The sequence below is a fragment of the Sinocyclocheilus rhinocerous genome, unplaced genomic scaffold (assembly GCF_001515625.1).
Source record: "Sinocyclocheilus rhinocerous isolate Xijiao unplaced genomic scaffold, SAMN03320098_v1.1 scaffold171, whole genome shotgun sequence".
Lineage (NCBI taxonomy): Eukaryota > Metazoa > Chordata > Actinopteri > Cypriniformes > Cyprinidae > Sinocyclocheilus > Sinocyclocheilus rhinocerous.
The window spans coordinates 1,316,198-1,333,001 of record NW_015642206.1 but is presented as its reverse complement, the minus strand read 5'-3'; the positions used below and the strand labels follow the sequence as shown (position 1 = coordinate 1,333,001).

Here is a 16,804-nt window from a genome sequence, read left to right as displayed (position 1 = left end):
GTTATGCAAATCTTCTCACATCGTGACGTAGACATGTGGGGGCGTGTTAGAACAAGCCGTTTTAGGTAGGCGTGGTTGACTCTTAACTTTTATAAAGAATATCTCTTTGGATTTGAGACTTTAGTCTTTGCAACTTTACAGATCTTCTTTATGCACCAAGAGCTTGTAACACTTCAAAGAGAAAGGAAAAATTTAAATTGCATCATATGACCCATTTAACAAATTTTAATGACAGTATATTTACAAAAAATAATTCTTTTATTTATCAAAATACTTAGACATTATTTAAAAAAAAACATTAATGTTTAATACAAACGATATTGTTTCTGCAATCATACATTATGTGCGTAGTGAAAAGCACATTTTTTTCTTAAGGTATGCCTTTAGCCCTGTTGTACCCTATTTATTTAATTTTTTTCATATGGTGATTGTGAAACGTGAAACACTTCACTTACATGATTTTATGGGGAAATGTGTTATTTTTCATGTTAATCGGGTCAATTTTGATCAAGAAAAATGCACTATGGCTTTAATTGAGCTTAAGCGGCGCAGCAAAAATAGACTCGGCGCCTAAACGATCGCGGCACTGCCGCTTCTGCTCTGCTCCTGCTACGCACTGCCGTGCCGCCTCTGCGTGTGGTGTGAATGCGCTAATCTGTTAACATGGGTGCCGAAAAAAATATGCGCTGCTTAAGCTCTGCTTACGCGTGCGGTGTGAAACCGGCGTAAAACCGGCGTTAGTTGTTGGCACATATGTATTTTAAATGCTCACAACATTTCGGTTTGACATTTAATTTAACTAAAATAACTATGTCAGATCTGGCAGAGGACCTTGTTTGATCTGGTGTGGCATATAGTTAACAGTTTGCTGAAAATGTATCATAATTATTTATTTACAGTGCAGTGTTTTACTGGCTTTTTTGGCACTAGCATGATGTTTACCAATAACATTTCAAACAGTGTTCACAGTTGGATCATTTGTAGTGGTTCATACATTACATTACATTTTGGTGGAAGATGTAAATAATGTTTGCATAAGAACTATGATGATTGCTTTGTTTAACTGTGAATATGCAGTATTATTTTGTGGTTTATTTTGCTAATCATGTCAGAGTTGCTTTACATCACATGAAATATACCCTTCAAACTGTTCAGCCGCCGATGCAAAAATCACCTCCTGAAGACCTATTTCTCACTCCATGTAATCTCAGCCCAAGTATCTCATAAATAAAGCTATTTGCAGGTTCTGACACTCTTTTTAATCGGATAGTCATGTGTTTTGTCAGTTAATTATCTCCTGTGCCTTGATAAATATGCATGTTGCTCTACATTCAGTTAAGAGCATCTCCAGCCAGCTACTATAGGAGAACTTCTAAAGATGCCATGTTCTCTGATTAACAAGTGTTCTGGCTGAATAAGGTTCTCATTACAAAGCAGTAGTGAAACAACAGTGGACTTGCTATTTAATACATCTCCCAGTGCATAAATCGCATAAATCCCAGTTGCCCTTTGCATAAATCACTGTAGATGTCATTAAAGCAAACCTTTTTGGGTAGGATAAGACCACTTATCTTGGTGAGATGCCTGTAAGGGTCTTAATTTACTGATCTTTAATGAGCAAATGGCAAATCATTCACAGACATCTTATAATCATTCATTGTATACAGTGTCATTATGAGTAGGGCAGCAAAAGAAATAAATAAATAAAATCTCAAAAATTGGAATTAAGTGACAGTTAGTTCACCTCAGCATAGCTTTTGATATATATATATACAGTGCCCTCCATAAGTATTGGAACAGTAAAAACAAAATTGCTCTGTTTGCTGTGGAGTCAAGAAATCTGTAAATATGATTAAAAGATGAAGATGAGACAAAACTACAGAATGTCACATTTTATTATTGAGTGTTTCAACACATACATGTTTTACCAACTAAGAAGATCAGAACTTTTAGAGTTTCATCCCCCTATCTGATGTAAGCATGAGTATTGGAACAGTTGCCTCACAGGTCTTTCTAAGTGATCGGTTGTGTCCTGTTGCATTAATTCTTCAGATATTAAAAGCAGTAAAAGCATCTGATATCTGTGTCATATCAGTTATACCCATTGCTTCTGCATTCGATGACGACACACACAAACCAGGATGAAGACAAGGGAGCTGACTTTGAGAGAAAAGCAAGCAATTTGGATGCTAAAAGAAAAGAGGAAGTCAATTAAAAACAAAGGGTATAGAAAAATCAAGAGTTTGGAAACCACCGGCGACATCAGCAACAAACAACGACCAGATCGACTGAGAAAAACAGCAGTAGTTGATGATAGACAAATCATAAAAGCTGTGAAAAAGAACCCCAAAATATGTGTTTGTGAAATCACCAACAGCCTCCAGAAAGCTGGGGTGATGCTCTGACAATCTACAATACTTTCTGCAGGAGACTTTGACACAGAATTACAGAGGCTACACCAAGATGCAAACCTCTGACCAGCACCAAAACTAGAAAGTCAAGATTAGAGTTTGAAAAAGCCAGTAGAGTTTTGGAACAGAGTTTTATGGACAGATGAGACAAAGATTAACCTTTATCTAAGTGATGGGAAAGCAAAAATGTGGAGAAAAAAGGGAACTGCAAATGATCCTGAGCATACAGCCTCATCTGTAAAGCATGGTGGAGGTTGTGTCATGGCATGGGCATGCATGGCTGTCTCTGGAGCAGGCCCTCTCAATTTTAATGATTGTGATGAGAGGGGCTGGGCCGAGAGCCGTGGGAACGGAGCGAGGCTGGTGGAGTAAATGCTAATGCACGACACCTGCACCACTCACCGGTCTCGAGTCCCACGGAGGAGCTCCGGAAGGATAAAAGGAGGAGTGACGACAGTGTTGGACGAGAGAGGACCAGGCCTGGATTTTATTTTGTGTTTTGGTTCTGTTTGTGCGTGACAGTCGTCCGCGAGGGGCTGTCGCGCTGTTTTGTGTTTATTTTATTATTAAAGTTTTGTTTAAATGTTCGCCGGTTCCCGCCTCCTTCTTCCCGAACTACGAACTTTGTTACATTGGTGCCGAAACCCGGGAGGAAGGAGGGACACGCTGCCAGAGATCCCTCTCCGCTGTGGTGAGTCCGCGGTGCCATCGAGCATGGCGGAGCAGTCTGCCGCCATGGAGACTCGAGGCGGTGGTCTGGAGTGAGTTGCCGGGGGGGGCGGACGAACCCACTGCCAGTCGCCTGGGCTGTGGAGGGACGGCTGCCGTCCGTGAGGGAGCGGAGGAAATGTTCACCGGTTCCCGCCTCCTTCTTCCCGAACTACGAACTTTGTTACAATGATGACTTAAAGTATGATGACAGTAGCAGAATTAATTTGGAAGGGTACAAAACCATCTTGGCTACCAATATTCAAGAAAATGCCACCAGAATCATCAGAAAGCGCTTCATATTGCATCAGGACAATGACCCAAAACACCCTGCCAGTTCAGTCAAGAAGTTTATCAGGGCAAAGAAATGGAAAGTCTTAGATTGTCCAAATCAATCTCCAGATTTAAATCTGATTGAACCTGAATTTCACCAGCTGAAGAGGAGACTAAAGGCAGAAACTCCCCAAAACAAGCAACAGTTGGAATTGGCTGCATTAAAGGCTGGGGAAAAGCATTTCAAAGGATAAGACCAAGAGTCTGGTGATGTCTATAGGTCGCAGACTCCCTGCTCTGATTGCGCGCAAGAGATCTGCAGCAAAATAATAGCTTTTAATCTTTTACATCTGCCTTAAGTTCAACTGTTCCAATACTTATGCTCACATCAGGTAGTGGGATGAACTCTAAAAGTGCTGTCCTTTTTATTTGGTAAAACATGTATGTGTTGAAACAGCTAATAATAAAATTTGACATTCTGTAGTTTTGTCTCATATTCATCTTTTAAACTTATTTGCAAATGTCTTGACTCCACAGCAAACAGAGCAATTTTGTATGTACTGTTCAAATACTTATGGAGGGCTCTGTATATATATATATATATATATATATATATATATATATATACATATGCTGGTGTTTATTGCTAAGGCGTTATTAAGTAAATTGCCAGCTTATATCTGTTTTATCAAATTATACTCATACATGTGTGAAACACTCTTGCTACAGACTCACCCCAAAACAAAGGTGTTGTAGCGGAGTCAGTGGCACTGAGCAGAATTTCGACGCTGCAATGTAAATATATCATAAGCCAAACTGTGCCCATAAATGGCAAACTGTTTTACTGACACCACATAGATGTGAGGCCAGTCTAAAGAGTCTAGTGATCTGTCTACGCTTGAATAAATTGCTCAAGTGGAGGAGCCTGGGCGTGGGACAGTAATTAGGAGTAATGCAAGATTGATTCGTACTCAGCGGCAATGCCTTGATTAATGTCAGGCTCTCTGCAAACAGAAACATGTGTTTGTGTTAATAAGAAGGTCTGGTATAATTGCTCTGTGTTTGGAGGGCTGTTTTTGTATGTAACCTGGTGGATGCTTCTGCAGATGAAAATGGGTTCCCTTAGTCAACAACACCGGGTGCATCTTGTCATGTCCACAGCTCAAAGCCGCTACTTTTGTGTTGATTAAATTTCTGCTCTGTCGCAGTTGTTTATTATGTACACACTTCAAAATGGAATGTGTCACCACCCAAGACAACATATCTGAGAAAACTGCTGCCTTGGAAAAATGAGGGAATCGACATGACAGAAGTTGAGAGGAATTGTAATTGTCTCCTAGAGCAGTAATGATGACTAGCTAAATAAAGGCTGGGGCTACTGCTGTTTTGATTAAATGTCACACATGAAAAATGAAGCTCAACAAGCGGCCGTCAGTGCTCATGGAAAGAAGGATCTACAATATGCCCTGGGATTTACCATTCATGGGATCAAAACAGTCCACAAATATATTCTGGCACACCAAAATGTCTGAAATATGTTGGTAAGTGGCATTCTTGTAGTGTAGCCGCTTTTTTACAAACCATTTTTTCTCCCTCAAGCTATTAAATTCATAAGTATGGCTGGTTGACATGCATTGCTTCATGCTGAATGGAATAGCTTTTTAATGTTATTTGTTTTATTACCCAGCCTTGTAAAGGAATCAATAGAAACACTACCTGAAGCCACATTGTCTCACTGAACTAATTGTGAGTTGGAAACAAAGTCTTCAGGATTCCAATACAATTATTGAACAGGCACAAAAAAAAAGGATTTTCATGATTCTTGGTTCCAATCCAGCACGTAAATGAAACGGAACAGCTCCCTCAATGAGTTGAATCCCGTTTGAGCTTTGGGGAAATAAGCCTTTATTTCACAATAAAAAGCAATATACTTCTACACATTTCCTTTAGTTTTTAGTTATGTAATGCATAAATTATATACTTTGTCATGGTTGATTCTAAATGGTCAGTCACAACATTCTGTGACCAAATATGTGTGTATAATTGTCCATTGTCCCTGGTCATTATCACAAAGTTTATAATTTCTGTGGCATTAGAATTCCAAATGCAATTGCAAATAAATAAATAAAAAATAAAATAAAATAAAATATAAAATAAAATAAAATAAAATGTTCTAAATCGGTGCCCATTCTGCCAATGCTGAGATAAATAGGCAGTCGCTAGCAAGAACTTTTTTATTTCAGATCATTCCAACACTACAGAGCCACATTGAACAGAAGTCAAACTACAGATGCATTACTTGTGGTGTTCTTTGCACATTAAACTGCGCTAGGAAAAAGTATTCTGCCATTAAATATTGTTTTCATCACCTCTAACACATTACTGTTTTCCTGTCAATTTGTTTGCTGAAAGAATGAGAACGCAACTGATGTCTGTGTTTACGTGCCATGAAAAGGTACTTTCTTTTTTTTATGTGATGTGTGCAGATGTGAGGAGGTGAAGGGCAGGAACATTTTCAGATGCATCGAGGGCTTTTTGTAGGCTGATGGTGCTGATGTGCTCACCAGGGAAGCAGCTAGAGCAGGGGAGTGGTGGGCAAACACAGGGTCCTGGATGAAATAAAAGAACACTGGGTCTCATTCACTAATAACTGCATAGAGTATTTAAATGCACAGGACAACTTTTCTCTAAACAATAAAATAATTTATGAAAATATGAATTTATTCATAACCTCATTCAAATATTAATGAATTTGGAGTATTTTAAATGAGTTACCAACATGCCCATGGTTAGTCATTTGCACAAAACACATCTTCATATAAGGACAAAGCAACAAAGCATCTTCATATAAGGACTTTCCACACTCATTGTCAGCCAGCATATATTTCTTCATTTATATATATATATATATATATATATATATATATTAGGGGTGACCCCGAATAGTCGAAGATTCGATGCTTCGATAGGAGGAGCCTGATTCGACTACCAATCTCACAGTCGAATATTCGCGGGGTGTTATGATCATGCCATTTTGGCTATATGGGGGTTTCACATAGAACCTGCTGCTTCTTTCTACTGGTCATCTTCAGTGCGCACAGCTCAAAACAGAAATGCAGAACATTAATAACTACTGTCATATACATAATGTTATAATGAGAGCACTATTGTAAAAAATTATGTGAATTCTTAGGGTTTCGCTGACGTTTAATGTTAACTATCTAAGGGCAGGAACATTTTCAGATGCATCGAGGGCTTTTTGTAGGCTGATGGTGCTGATGTGCTCACCAGGGAAGCAGCTAGAGCAGGGGAGTGGTGGGCAAACACAGGGTCCTGGATGAAATAAAAGAACACTGGGTCTCATTCACTAATAACTGCATAGAGTATTTAAATGCACAGGACAACTTTTCTCTAAACAATAAAATAATTTATGAAAATATGAATTTATTCATAACCTCATTCAAATATTAATGAATTTGGAGTATTTTAAATGAGTTACCAACATGCCCATGGTTAGTCATTTGCACAAAACACATCTTCATATAAGGACAAAGCAACAAAGCATCTTCATATAAGGACTTTCCACACTCATTAACTATCTGTTAATCAAAACATAAAACATTATTTACCCCATTTGTATCTGCGAGGCATCCGTTACACATTTTTCCCTGTGTGTTAACGTAATTATGACTGTTGAATATCTGACTTGACTCTCGGTAATGTATTATGCCCCCAAAACATATGTGACCATGGACCACAAAACCAGTCATAAGGGTCAAATTTTTTAAATTGAGGTTTATATACCACCTGAAAGCTGAATAAATAAACTTTCCATAGATGTATGGTTTGTTAGTATAGGACAGTATTTGGCCGAGATACTATTTGAAAATCTGGAATCTGAGGATGCAAAAAATCTAAATATTGAGAAAATCGCCTTTAAAGTTGTCCAAATGACGTTCTTAGCAATGCATATTACTAATCAAAAATTAAGTTTTGATATATTTACAGTAGGAAATTTACGAAATATCTTCATGGAACATGATCTTTACTTATTTCGAACATTTATAGTTTTATAGTATGTTTTAGTACAAACATTTTGATAATCATGTTCATGTTTGTGATAATGTTTGTACGTAGATTTCACATACATATTTGTGCATGGTTAGTGAATGAGACCCATTATTCTTTATTCCAAGACATTGAGTGGCTTTTGTCATCATTCCTCAATTTTCTGGGTTTCACGTGTTTCATTATCTGTTCTTTGCTCGATTTCCATGCCATTGAAGCACTGGAGCAATGCTGATCAGTGTTTAAAAGTGTCACTTTCACATTTATCTCGAGTCTTGGTTTGAACTAAACCTGCTGAATTGTAGCATTGAAGAAAATCTGTCGGAAAGCTTCAGTTTAGCTTGTTTTCAACATTTGTAATATGTTTTGTTTTGTTTTTTCTTTCAGAGTGTTTTCGACAAACATCAAGTATGTGGGAGGTTGTTTATGTGCTTTGGGGACTTTCTCCCCTCTCTCCTCCAGAACTGAAAGTCATGTAAATGTTAACTCGGTGTTTGCAAATGATCCCAAAATTAACTAATCTAATTTAAGAGTGCTTCTAATCCAAAGCACAGACCCTCTGCTAGATGAAGGCCAATGAAACTTTCACTTTACCCAATTTGAGTTGATTTCCCTGAGTGTCAGCGTAAATTCGATTAGGCGATAAATGGTGTTACTTCAGGAAGAGAGGAGATGCATCTAATGCCGCAATTCACTTAACATTCTTCAATCATTGCATCTATCTGCTTTAAAAGGATTATCACTGAGTTGCTGGGCACTTCACCTGTGTGTATAATGGGCTGATTGTCTTATTTACTAACCCCAATGTATTTCCCACCTGTTGGACATGGCAGGGAATTATCTTATAGCTTGAGGCTTTAGTCTCTAGACTGTTAGCGCATAAATATTCATAATAAATTAATAGAACCTTTTATTTCTGTTGAAATTATGTACGTTTTAAGTTTAAACTATTCAAGGACAAATTCGATCCAAACACTGTTCAAAATGGATTGGGAAGTTGTTGTAAAGTAAGCAAATTGATGAATCCAGAATATTCTGAATTCAGCTGAGTTTGGATATGAAAAGAGTCTTTTGACAACATTTAACAATTATCAGTGGTACTTTTAGAAATTTGGCAAAATAGTTTGACATTTGTAACATTAACCTTCCAATTTTTAAACCCCACAATGGCAGTTTTATCTGTGGATCTTTTAAGTAATTGAAAGGAAATCTGCATCAGTGCTTTCCCACGCTTTGTGACAACACAACAAAGAAATGATCAGCACATGACCTGATAAATATCTAAGCTTCTATCTTGTCCTTTCACAGACGAGCAAAAGTAATTCTCAACTGAAAGCTGCATTTGTCACCTTAAGAATGTCCTTAGTTCTTAACTGGATTTGAAGCATGGATGGCTAAAGAAATTGATTTCTTCCATGGAGTAATTTATTTAAATGATCCATAGCCATGCTAGAATGGATGAATGCAGTGGTGGATTTTTTTTTTGTTAATATCTGTGTTAAAGCCTTAAGCCTTAATAATACAAGGGCAGTCACATTCCACTCACATGCAGATGTTCACCAAAATGCATGCTTTGTTTTCAAAAGGGCTCTTCATTGATTGAATGCACTGTTATTTTCAGTTAGGTGTTTTTTCTGTGGAAAAATAAAAGTCCTTTTTTGTGTGTGTGTATGTCAAACTCTTAGACGAGGTATGGTGGTGTAAATTATGCATGCAGAGCAAGCGCACTCTGAATTGAGAAGCTGTCAGGTCTGTTCGAATCTGGACGCTTGCTATGAATTGGAGATGCTTTTACTCGTGAAATGTTGTCTTTCTCTTTTTCCTCCTTTTACCTCTCTCTTTCTCTCTCTTTCTCTCTCTTTCATTTTCTCTCAACCGGAGGTATTCCATTTTCCAGGTCTGATTTGTATGCAGTTTGTTAAGCAGTGTAACTAATTAATGTAATGGGATGAATAGAAGCGATTTAAGTGCGAGTCTGTACAGATGAAGAATGATTCAGGCTTGAAGGAACTGAGTGGAGCAATGAAATATTCACCCAAGGTACTAATTTGCTCTTAGTCTTGTCTGTTTTGAGGGGCTCACACTCACTTTTTTGTTGTTCACTTATTAGATCTATTTTTATATATGCTTTTATCCAAAATAGATGACACAGATACAGTGATGAAATTGTTACATTTCTGAATGAAACTAGTTCCAGATGAAATGGGTCTGCACATACCTGTAGTAAGATATTTGTTTTCACATTCATATCAGTTGGCAGTTGTTCATTCGGTTCAGGATTTTCTAATGCTTTTGTGCTTTCTTAAAAACAGATTTGCTAACTAGCTGTAAAGCCCTTGATATATGACAGTGTTATGCTTTAAGCAAAGCCATAAGTGCACCTGACCACGATTTTCTCAAAACTCTTCTAATGCACCTTGTTCAGCAGCTTCTTTAAAAGCCTCTATTTGATTCCTATGAAGGGGACCATAGGGAGAAATGCTGGGACTGACTGTACTTTGTGTTCAAAAACATAAAATATCCAACAATTACTTTCTTTGTTCATTCCAGTGCCAAAAAGCCACAAGAGGCAATCATCTGGGTCCAATCAGCTTGGAAAATTGTACAAAAATTGGCAAAAATAACAAATCAGATTCTGTGAGTGCTGCAGTACAGTTGTTTTGGTGGCAAATGGCAAATATTGCATATTTATTTTTCCATATTTTTCCATATTGCTATTTTTTTCCATAGTTTTAGCACCCCCTAGCATCAGAAATAGATGGCATCCTTCATCAGATCCGTGTCTTGGTATATATATATATATATATATATCTATATGTGTGTGTGTCCTTCTGAACCAGGTTTCGTAAAGGTATTTACAGTGAGCTCACAAGAATAAGATCAAGTCAGTATGGGCCAACAACCCCCCCCCCCCCATTACCTGCATTCAACACTGAAAATGATGATGCTGGAAAACAATTAAATTTAATAAAAGGTTATAATATGTCTGTTGCTTCTACTTATAAACAGGGGCGCAACTGCACATTTGCCGAGAAGTATTCAAGATCAGTGTCGGCGCCCCCCTTTATTCTAGTAGCCTCTAACACTCGCGCAGAAAACTTTCTGCAAGTCATTGACCAAAAGCCCATTACTAGCTTGTGCATGGAAGGAAACAAATTCATCAGGAGTGAAACAAGTGACAAAGGTTTGAACCCCCTTCCCCCTTTTTTAATACCGTAGGAAAAAAGTGAAAAGTAAAAACAAGAAAAAAAAAAAATGTGTCACATAACATCCCCTTTAACTCCTGATAGAAAAACAAATACTATTAAAATGAATTTCATGATTCCCACTATGACCACTAAATGGCAGCAGAGGATCATTTATTGTCTCCTTTACCATTTCCACTCTGTAATATAGTTCTTTCCACATGTTTTGCTAATGGATTCATATTTAGACATTATAAAATCACTATTATAACATTTAAAAATCGATTTTTTTGTCAAAGTTCAGCATTGTTTTGTATTGAATGAAGTAGCAAGTGTTTTCAACTCAATTCTACTTGAATTACACAGATGGCCTATTTTAAATTTACAACTGCAATTGTCAGTGAAAAGTGGCTAGTTTGTATCCTTGTTTACAATCTTAGTTTCTCTCAAATGCCACTCATGGATGAGACATGCAGATAACTATAGTCAACCTTCACTGGATCGTATATAATCAATGAACTCTGAAAAAGTTGTCAGTCAGTGTTTAACATTCTATTAGTTGTCAAAATTAATTCATTGCAGCACTTTTGTCATACCTAAATCAAGCTCTGTACAAAGGAAAATAATGTAAGAATGTAAATGTTTTTTTATGCATTTAAATATGGTTTCATTTTCATTTCATTTTCATACTTTACAAATTAATGAAAAAATTTGTGCATATTTTCTAGTACATTTAACTGCACTGTGCTCACATTTGGCCTACTTGTGCATTAAATTATAAATAAAACAATGCATAGCCTATCATCTTGCGCCCTATTGTGATCTCAAATAGCAGAATATTTCAGTAGGCTGTATGCATTTGAGAGATGTTATTAAATGTAATGCACATACATGCATGTACAGTTAAGCTGAAGTGCGCGTCTGAAAAGTCTCCTGTTTGTTGTGGTCGCAAAGGATACGTCCGTTCCGCGTCTTAATACGTTTTTAATAAATACATTTTTGAACTCATTAAAATGCTAAAAAAAAAACTTTAAATAAAAATGTTGCATTAATTATGTTTAATAACTAAGCTTTTGATTATTTATAACGTTTTATTAAAGAAGATTTTCACAGAATGATTTTGGCACCCCTATGCACTGCATATAATGCATACCCCGTTTTTGCGCCACTGCTTATACCTATGACCTGAGCACATCTCAGCTGTTGTGTGCACAGTACAGGGACTGCTGTCTGTTTGATTGGATGTTATGTGTTCTTGTGAAGCAGACATACCTCATGTCTTTACCCCAATGTGTGCCTTTCCAGTAGGCATGAAAATGGGACAGAGTATTCAAGGAATTGTACATTAAAGGGGTTTTCAGTATAGAACTAATTTAGTCCAGTCACAGAGACCCTAATATCTCAATGGTGTGACCGTGTGAAGTCTGTTTAATTTGATTTCTATAATGTGCCAGCATTTCACAAAAAGCTGTATTTCTCTGTAAACGTGTTGTTTTATGCAAAGCTTGTATGTGCCAGATGCATACGTTTGCTTGCGGGTGTTGGAATAGAATGAAGGGACAATAAAATACATCAGTACTGTGGATGGTGTTTCCTAAATCTAGATCTGCCTGAGGAAAAATACTGTAAATAAATAACAGCCAAATTTTTGGTGCACTTTTCCAGAAGCACATTTCATTTAGTCTTGCCTGAATGACTACAAAACCACTGTCTATGTGAAGGTTAATCACAGGGGTGAATGCAATAAACATTTGCACCACTTTTGAGAGTGGTATTTTAGCACAAAAACACATTTATTCAATAACCTTGTGCTTTTTAACCATGCACTTTTTGCTCTTTTAGTTATTGTCATTCTTTCAGCACAAACACACCTTTCTATGTTAATTGGGCTTATAGATTGAGCCTTACTTACAAAAGTCAGTGCTATTTGGCTGGTGCAATTAACATTGGGCTGTTTACCAATCACAGAAACAGTGGAATTGACTCACTAAATTATATAGAAGAGCATTATAGCCAGGCATATGTCTTGCATGGTGTAGACAAGCATACTTTTGGCATTTTAAAAAGCCGATTTAGGTGATTTGGGCGAATTTACGGCATTCCCCGATTTGCATAATTTCTTTAGTGATTTGAGCATTAAAACAATGCAGACAGCATGTGCAAATAAACAGTGCTATCAGTGAGTGCAATTCATTATTGGGAATTCCTGTGTAGGTTATATATATATATATATATATATATATAATTTAAAACCGTTCACAAGCTAACGCACCTGAATTCATTCGCTGACATTGAAGAAAAAACAGTGTGTCCTCAGGTTTACACATAACTGCAATTACTGCCTCAACGTCAAGGTCCTCCTTTGTTCAGATGGACTGGCTTGATTCATTGGTCTGAGTGAGATTAGCTTTGGGTTCAAGCTTCTGTGTGAAATCAAGGACATGCAGGTGTGTCAAGCACTTCCATTCATTCCAGCCCACTCACTCTCCATCCTGTTATCATTGCAATTACCTTGGAAATGTCACATATGTTGTAATATGCAAACGTAAGTAACAGTTTAATGAGTCTAGATGAAATTATCTCATTTCATTACCACATTTAGGGAACAAGGTATGAGTCTATACTTAAAAGCAGGTCTTATCCTCATAGGTATGTGTGTTGACTGAGTGTAATTAAAGAAAAGTTGAGTGAAGGTTTATTGTTGTTTCTGTTATAGAGTAATAAAATAAACAGTTTCTCAAGTGACCTTGGTGGAGAAGCTTAGCATGAACCATGCAACAGTAAACGCAACAATAAGGCAATGTTGTAGAATAGTAGATACAATAACCACAACCTATATAAAGAGATGGGCAATGTAGACTGCCAGAGTAAATAATATATACATCCAACAAATATAAAACACACCATAGTGCTTTATTGTTGCACTGTTGAAAGGAGCATTTATTCTATTGAGAAAACAAGTTATTCCACAGTCTTTGCAGCAGCACACAGACCCCTAAGCTCGGAGGGAGGTTCCTTTTAATGTTTTTACTTCTTCTATCATGCCATCTTATGAAGATTTCCCATTTCATTAACGCTTTGCCTTGCTTGTTCTGGTTTTTAAGGCACTATTCCATGTAAACCTTTTTTAGTGCAATATGTATGTTGAAAAATGCTATAAATGGAGTCGGTCAATGTTTATGAGTGACCTTAATGTGCGGTCACATTTACCATTGTTTTGCCAACTTTCATGGCGGAATCCACACAATCTGGAATTTCAAGTGAGGGCTAATGATTTTCCCATGCTGATTTTGCAACGGTTCAAGCTCACACATGGGTTCATCATGTTGACGAAAAGAAATCTGCTTGGTTTAAAAGTGATTTTTTTTTTTTGTGTTAGCAGTGCTTTATACATTGCTACACTATTGACAACAGTGAACCACAACTTTATGGCTTTTGAGCGTTTGGTGTATTTGTTCTAGCAATGAAGCTCGTAAGTGCAATGAGTCTATATGAATGCTTTTGTTTCTTAACCAGCACTATCTGAACTTCTCCCTGTACAAATGAGCTGCCTTCTCCTTTTGTTTGGTGGTGTAGTTCAAACCATCCGTGACCACAATTCAATAATAATGACCTAAAACATCTAACTTTATTTAGACTGCTGCAGCCCTGTATAAAGATAACCTTACAAGTTTATAACAAGGAGGTATTCATATACCATCAGCCAAAAATGGAATCTGGCATTGCAAATAAAGAGTTACACGTACATATTTAGGTTACCTTTTAAAGCAAATTACATAAAACACAAATCAAGCGTCAGTTCTGGCAGGTCACGTCAATAAAGCTTGCATAAGTTGACTCTCAGCTGATCCACGTCTAGCTATAGGAATATGACGCCTATCACTACTTCTTTTGTAAGGTCCATTCAGTATTATTCAGCAGCTTATCGCTTTGCTCAGAAGCTAATTACCCTCCTCCATCCCCAGCTCCTCCTTTCGGCCACATTCAGGACTTAGCATTCGATATTCCTCATTTAGTCAGACTCTTTTATCCTGAATTATGTTGTTACATTAAATCGACATTAAGATCATTTAGAGACCATTAAGACATTAAGATTTATGTTGGTTCTGTTCTGTTTACCCTAAGGGGATCATCTCTGCTCTCCCTGCTCTTATCCATTCTAGGTTGCATGTTACACAGCACAAACCATTCGGAGGGTTGTTACATGTGTGTAGTTACAGAAATATTACAGCTCTAGATACTATACCAATACTTTACTTACACTGTAGTGTAATGTACTTACACTGTAGTTACATACTACGTACACATCTAGTTACTATGTAAGTACACAGGTATTAGGGCCACTTAATATAAAGTGGAACCCTTTTTTTTTTCTTTTTTTTGCAGCTATGCTACAAAAAACATCTCAGTAAATACAGCCACATAAAATATTAACCAAATGCAATTATCACATATTGCTGTGGCTAGCAATCACTGTTCTGCTGAGCTGAAATAAAAGGCTACTTTTTATTGCCCACTTTGCTGTGAATAATTCATGATACCCTCCAAACAAATTTACAGTATCTTAAGAAGTTATTGCCGAAGATAAGAGTGGAAGATTCAGGCTATTTGGGAAGTCAAGTAATCACTAAAATCTCTTTCTGATAGAAGAACTTTCTCATTCTTTTTCTCTCACTCTTTCTCTCTGTTTTCAGGTTGACATGCTTCGGCCAACAAAAGTCACAGGCGTTATTACCCAGGGGGCTAAAGATTTTGGACACGTTCAGTTTGTCGGCTCCTACAAGCTGGCTTACAGCAATAACGGCGAGAGATGGTTTATATATCAAGACGAAAAACAGAAGAAAGACCGGGTAAGATTCTTTCTCGCACACTGCCACATGTCAAAAACTCATATTATTGCAAGACCAAAATAACTTTTATCTTTTGACCAAAGGCGCTTTTATCTCAAGGTTGATCTGAATCACCTTGATTTAAATAGTTTTTTTACAAAAATTTTGTGTTTAACTGACTTTGCATTGTTTTTTTCTAAACCTAAACACTTGATTTCATAAGCCTGCATTCCATGGACATGTTTACATCCCAAAGTCAATGAAAGAAACACATCCTTGTCTGCTATCAGGGCTGTATATTCTCCTCCATCTTGTCCTGTCAGCACTGTCCCAAGGCACCTGGGCAGACTCTGTTTCTCTCTTTATAGCCTGCCACCCAGATAACGGTCCAATCTGTCCGGCCTCAGTGAAGAGTGTGTTTGTTCACAACCCTCTAGTGGGTTACAAACGTCCAGTCCATTGGCCTGAGCTTGTCTTCTGAGACTTCTGACATTATTCTGAACCTAGCAGTGAAGCAGTTTATTTGTATATGTATACATTTTGAAGACATTGCTGAATATATCGTTTTTGAAAAAGAAAAGCTGTCAGGGTTGTTAAATGGAAAAGCTAAAAGATGGCTGAACCATGGCTTTTAGCAGTAGACATATGTCTGTTTGTGACCTTAATATTTGTGATGTTTGTCACACAGCCCTTTGTCCCAGCTCTAATTTTAGTTCCTTTTTAGTACTGAGATAATCGTTGCATTTGGCTGCTGCTATGTGCCATGGTAAGGGAAGAGAGCTGGTGAGTATTAGCTGGCACAAGGTCAGCACCTTGGCAAACCAAGCATAGCATGGATCTTCAGATAAAAATGTGAAAATGCAGAGATGGCCTCCTACGATTGTAATGAGATTATTAAAACCTGATCTGCACCCCAGTGTTTCTCACTTCTTCAGTGATTTTTTTTCCTCAGTTTTCTCAAAGTTTTTAACTCAAATTATATCATATAAGGCTACATTTCACAAATCCTTTATTTAATAATACTTGCCAATAAGATGCAATATACTGTAATTTCTGGGTAGAGTTTAGAAATCACAATAGAATCCCATTTTAAAATCACACTTAATGTTGGAGCCAGTGGTTAGAATAAAATAATGCTTCTCATGTTGAGGATGAAACAAGTTTGAGTATAGCCAGCAACATGACCTGATTCCATGTCCCTGTTGAAAAAAAAACAGCATATGCTGGTTAGATATGTTTTGATGCATGGCAGCTGGTTTGAGCTGGTCCTTAGTTGGTCATGAGCAGGTTTAAGCTGGTCCTGAGCTGGTTATAAGCTGGTTTAAGCTGG

The 16,804-nt window shown here is 37.2% G+C and overlaps 1 protein-coding gene across 1 annotated transcript in view; it reads left to right on the top strand.

The window, feature by feature from the left end:
• Positions 1-16,804, top strand: part of edil3a (EGF-like repeats and discoidin I-like domains 3a) — an 80,812-nt gene that overhangs the window by 53,561 nt on the left and 10,447 nt on the right. The window contains exon 8 of the mRNA XM_016572649.1: positions 15,340-15,495. Within this exon, the coding sequence (XP_016428135.1) occupies positions 15,340-15,495 (156 nt within the window). The remainder of the gene's footprint in view (positions 1-15,339; positions 15,496-16,804) is intronic.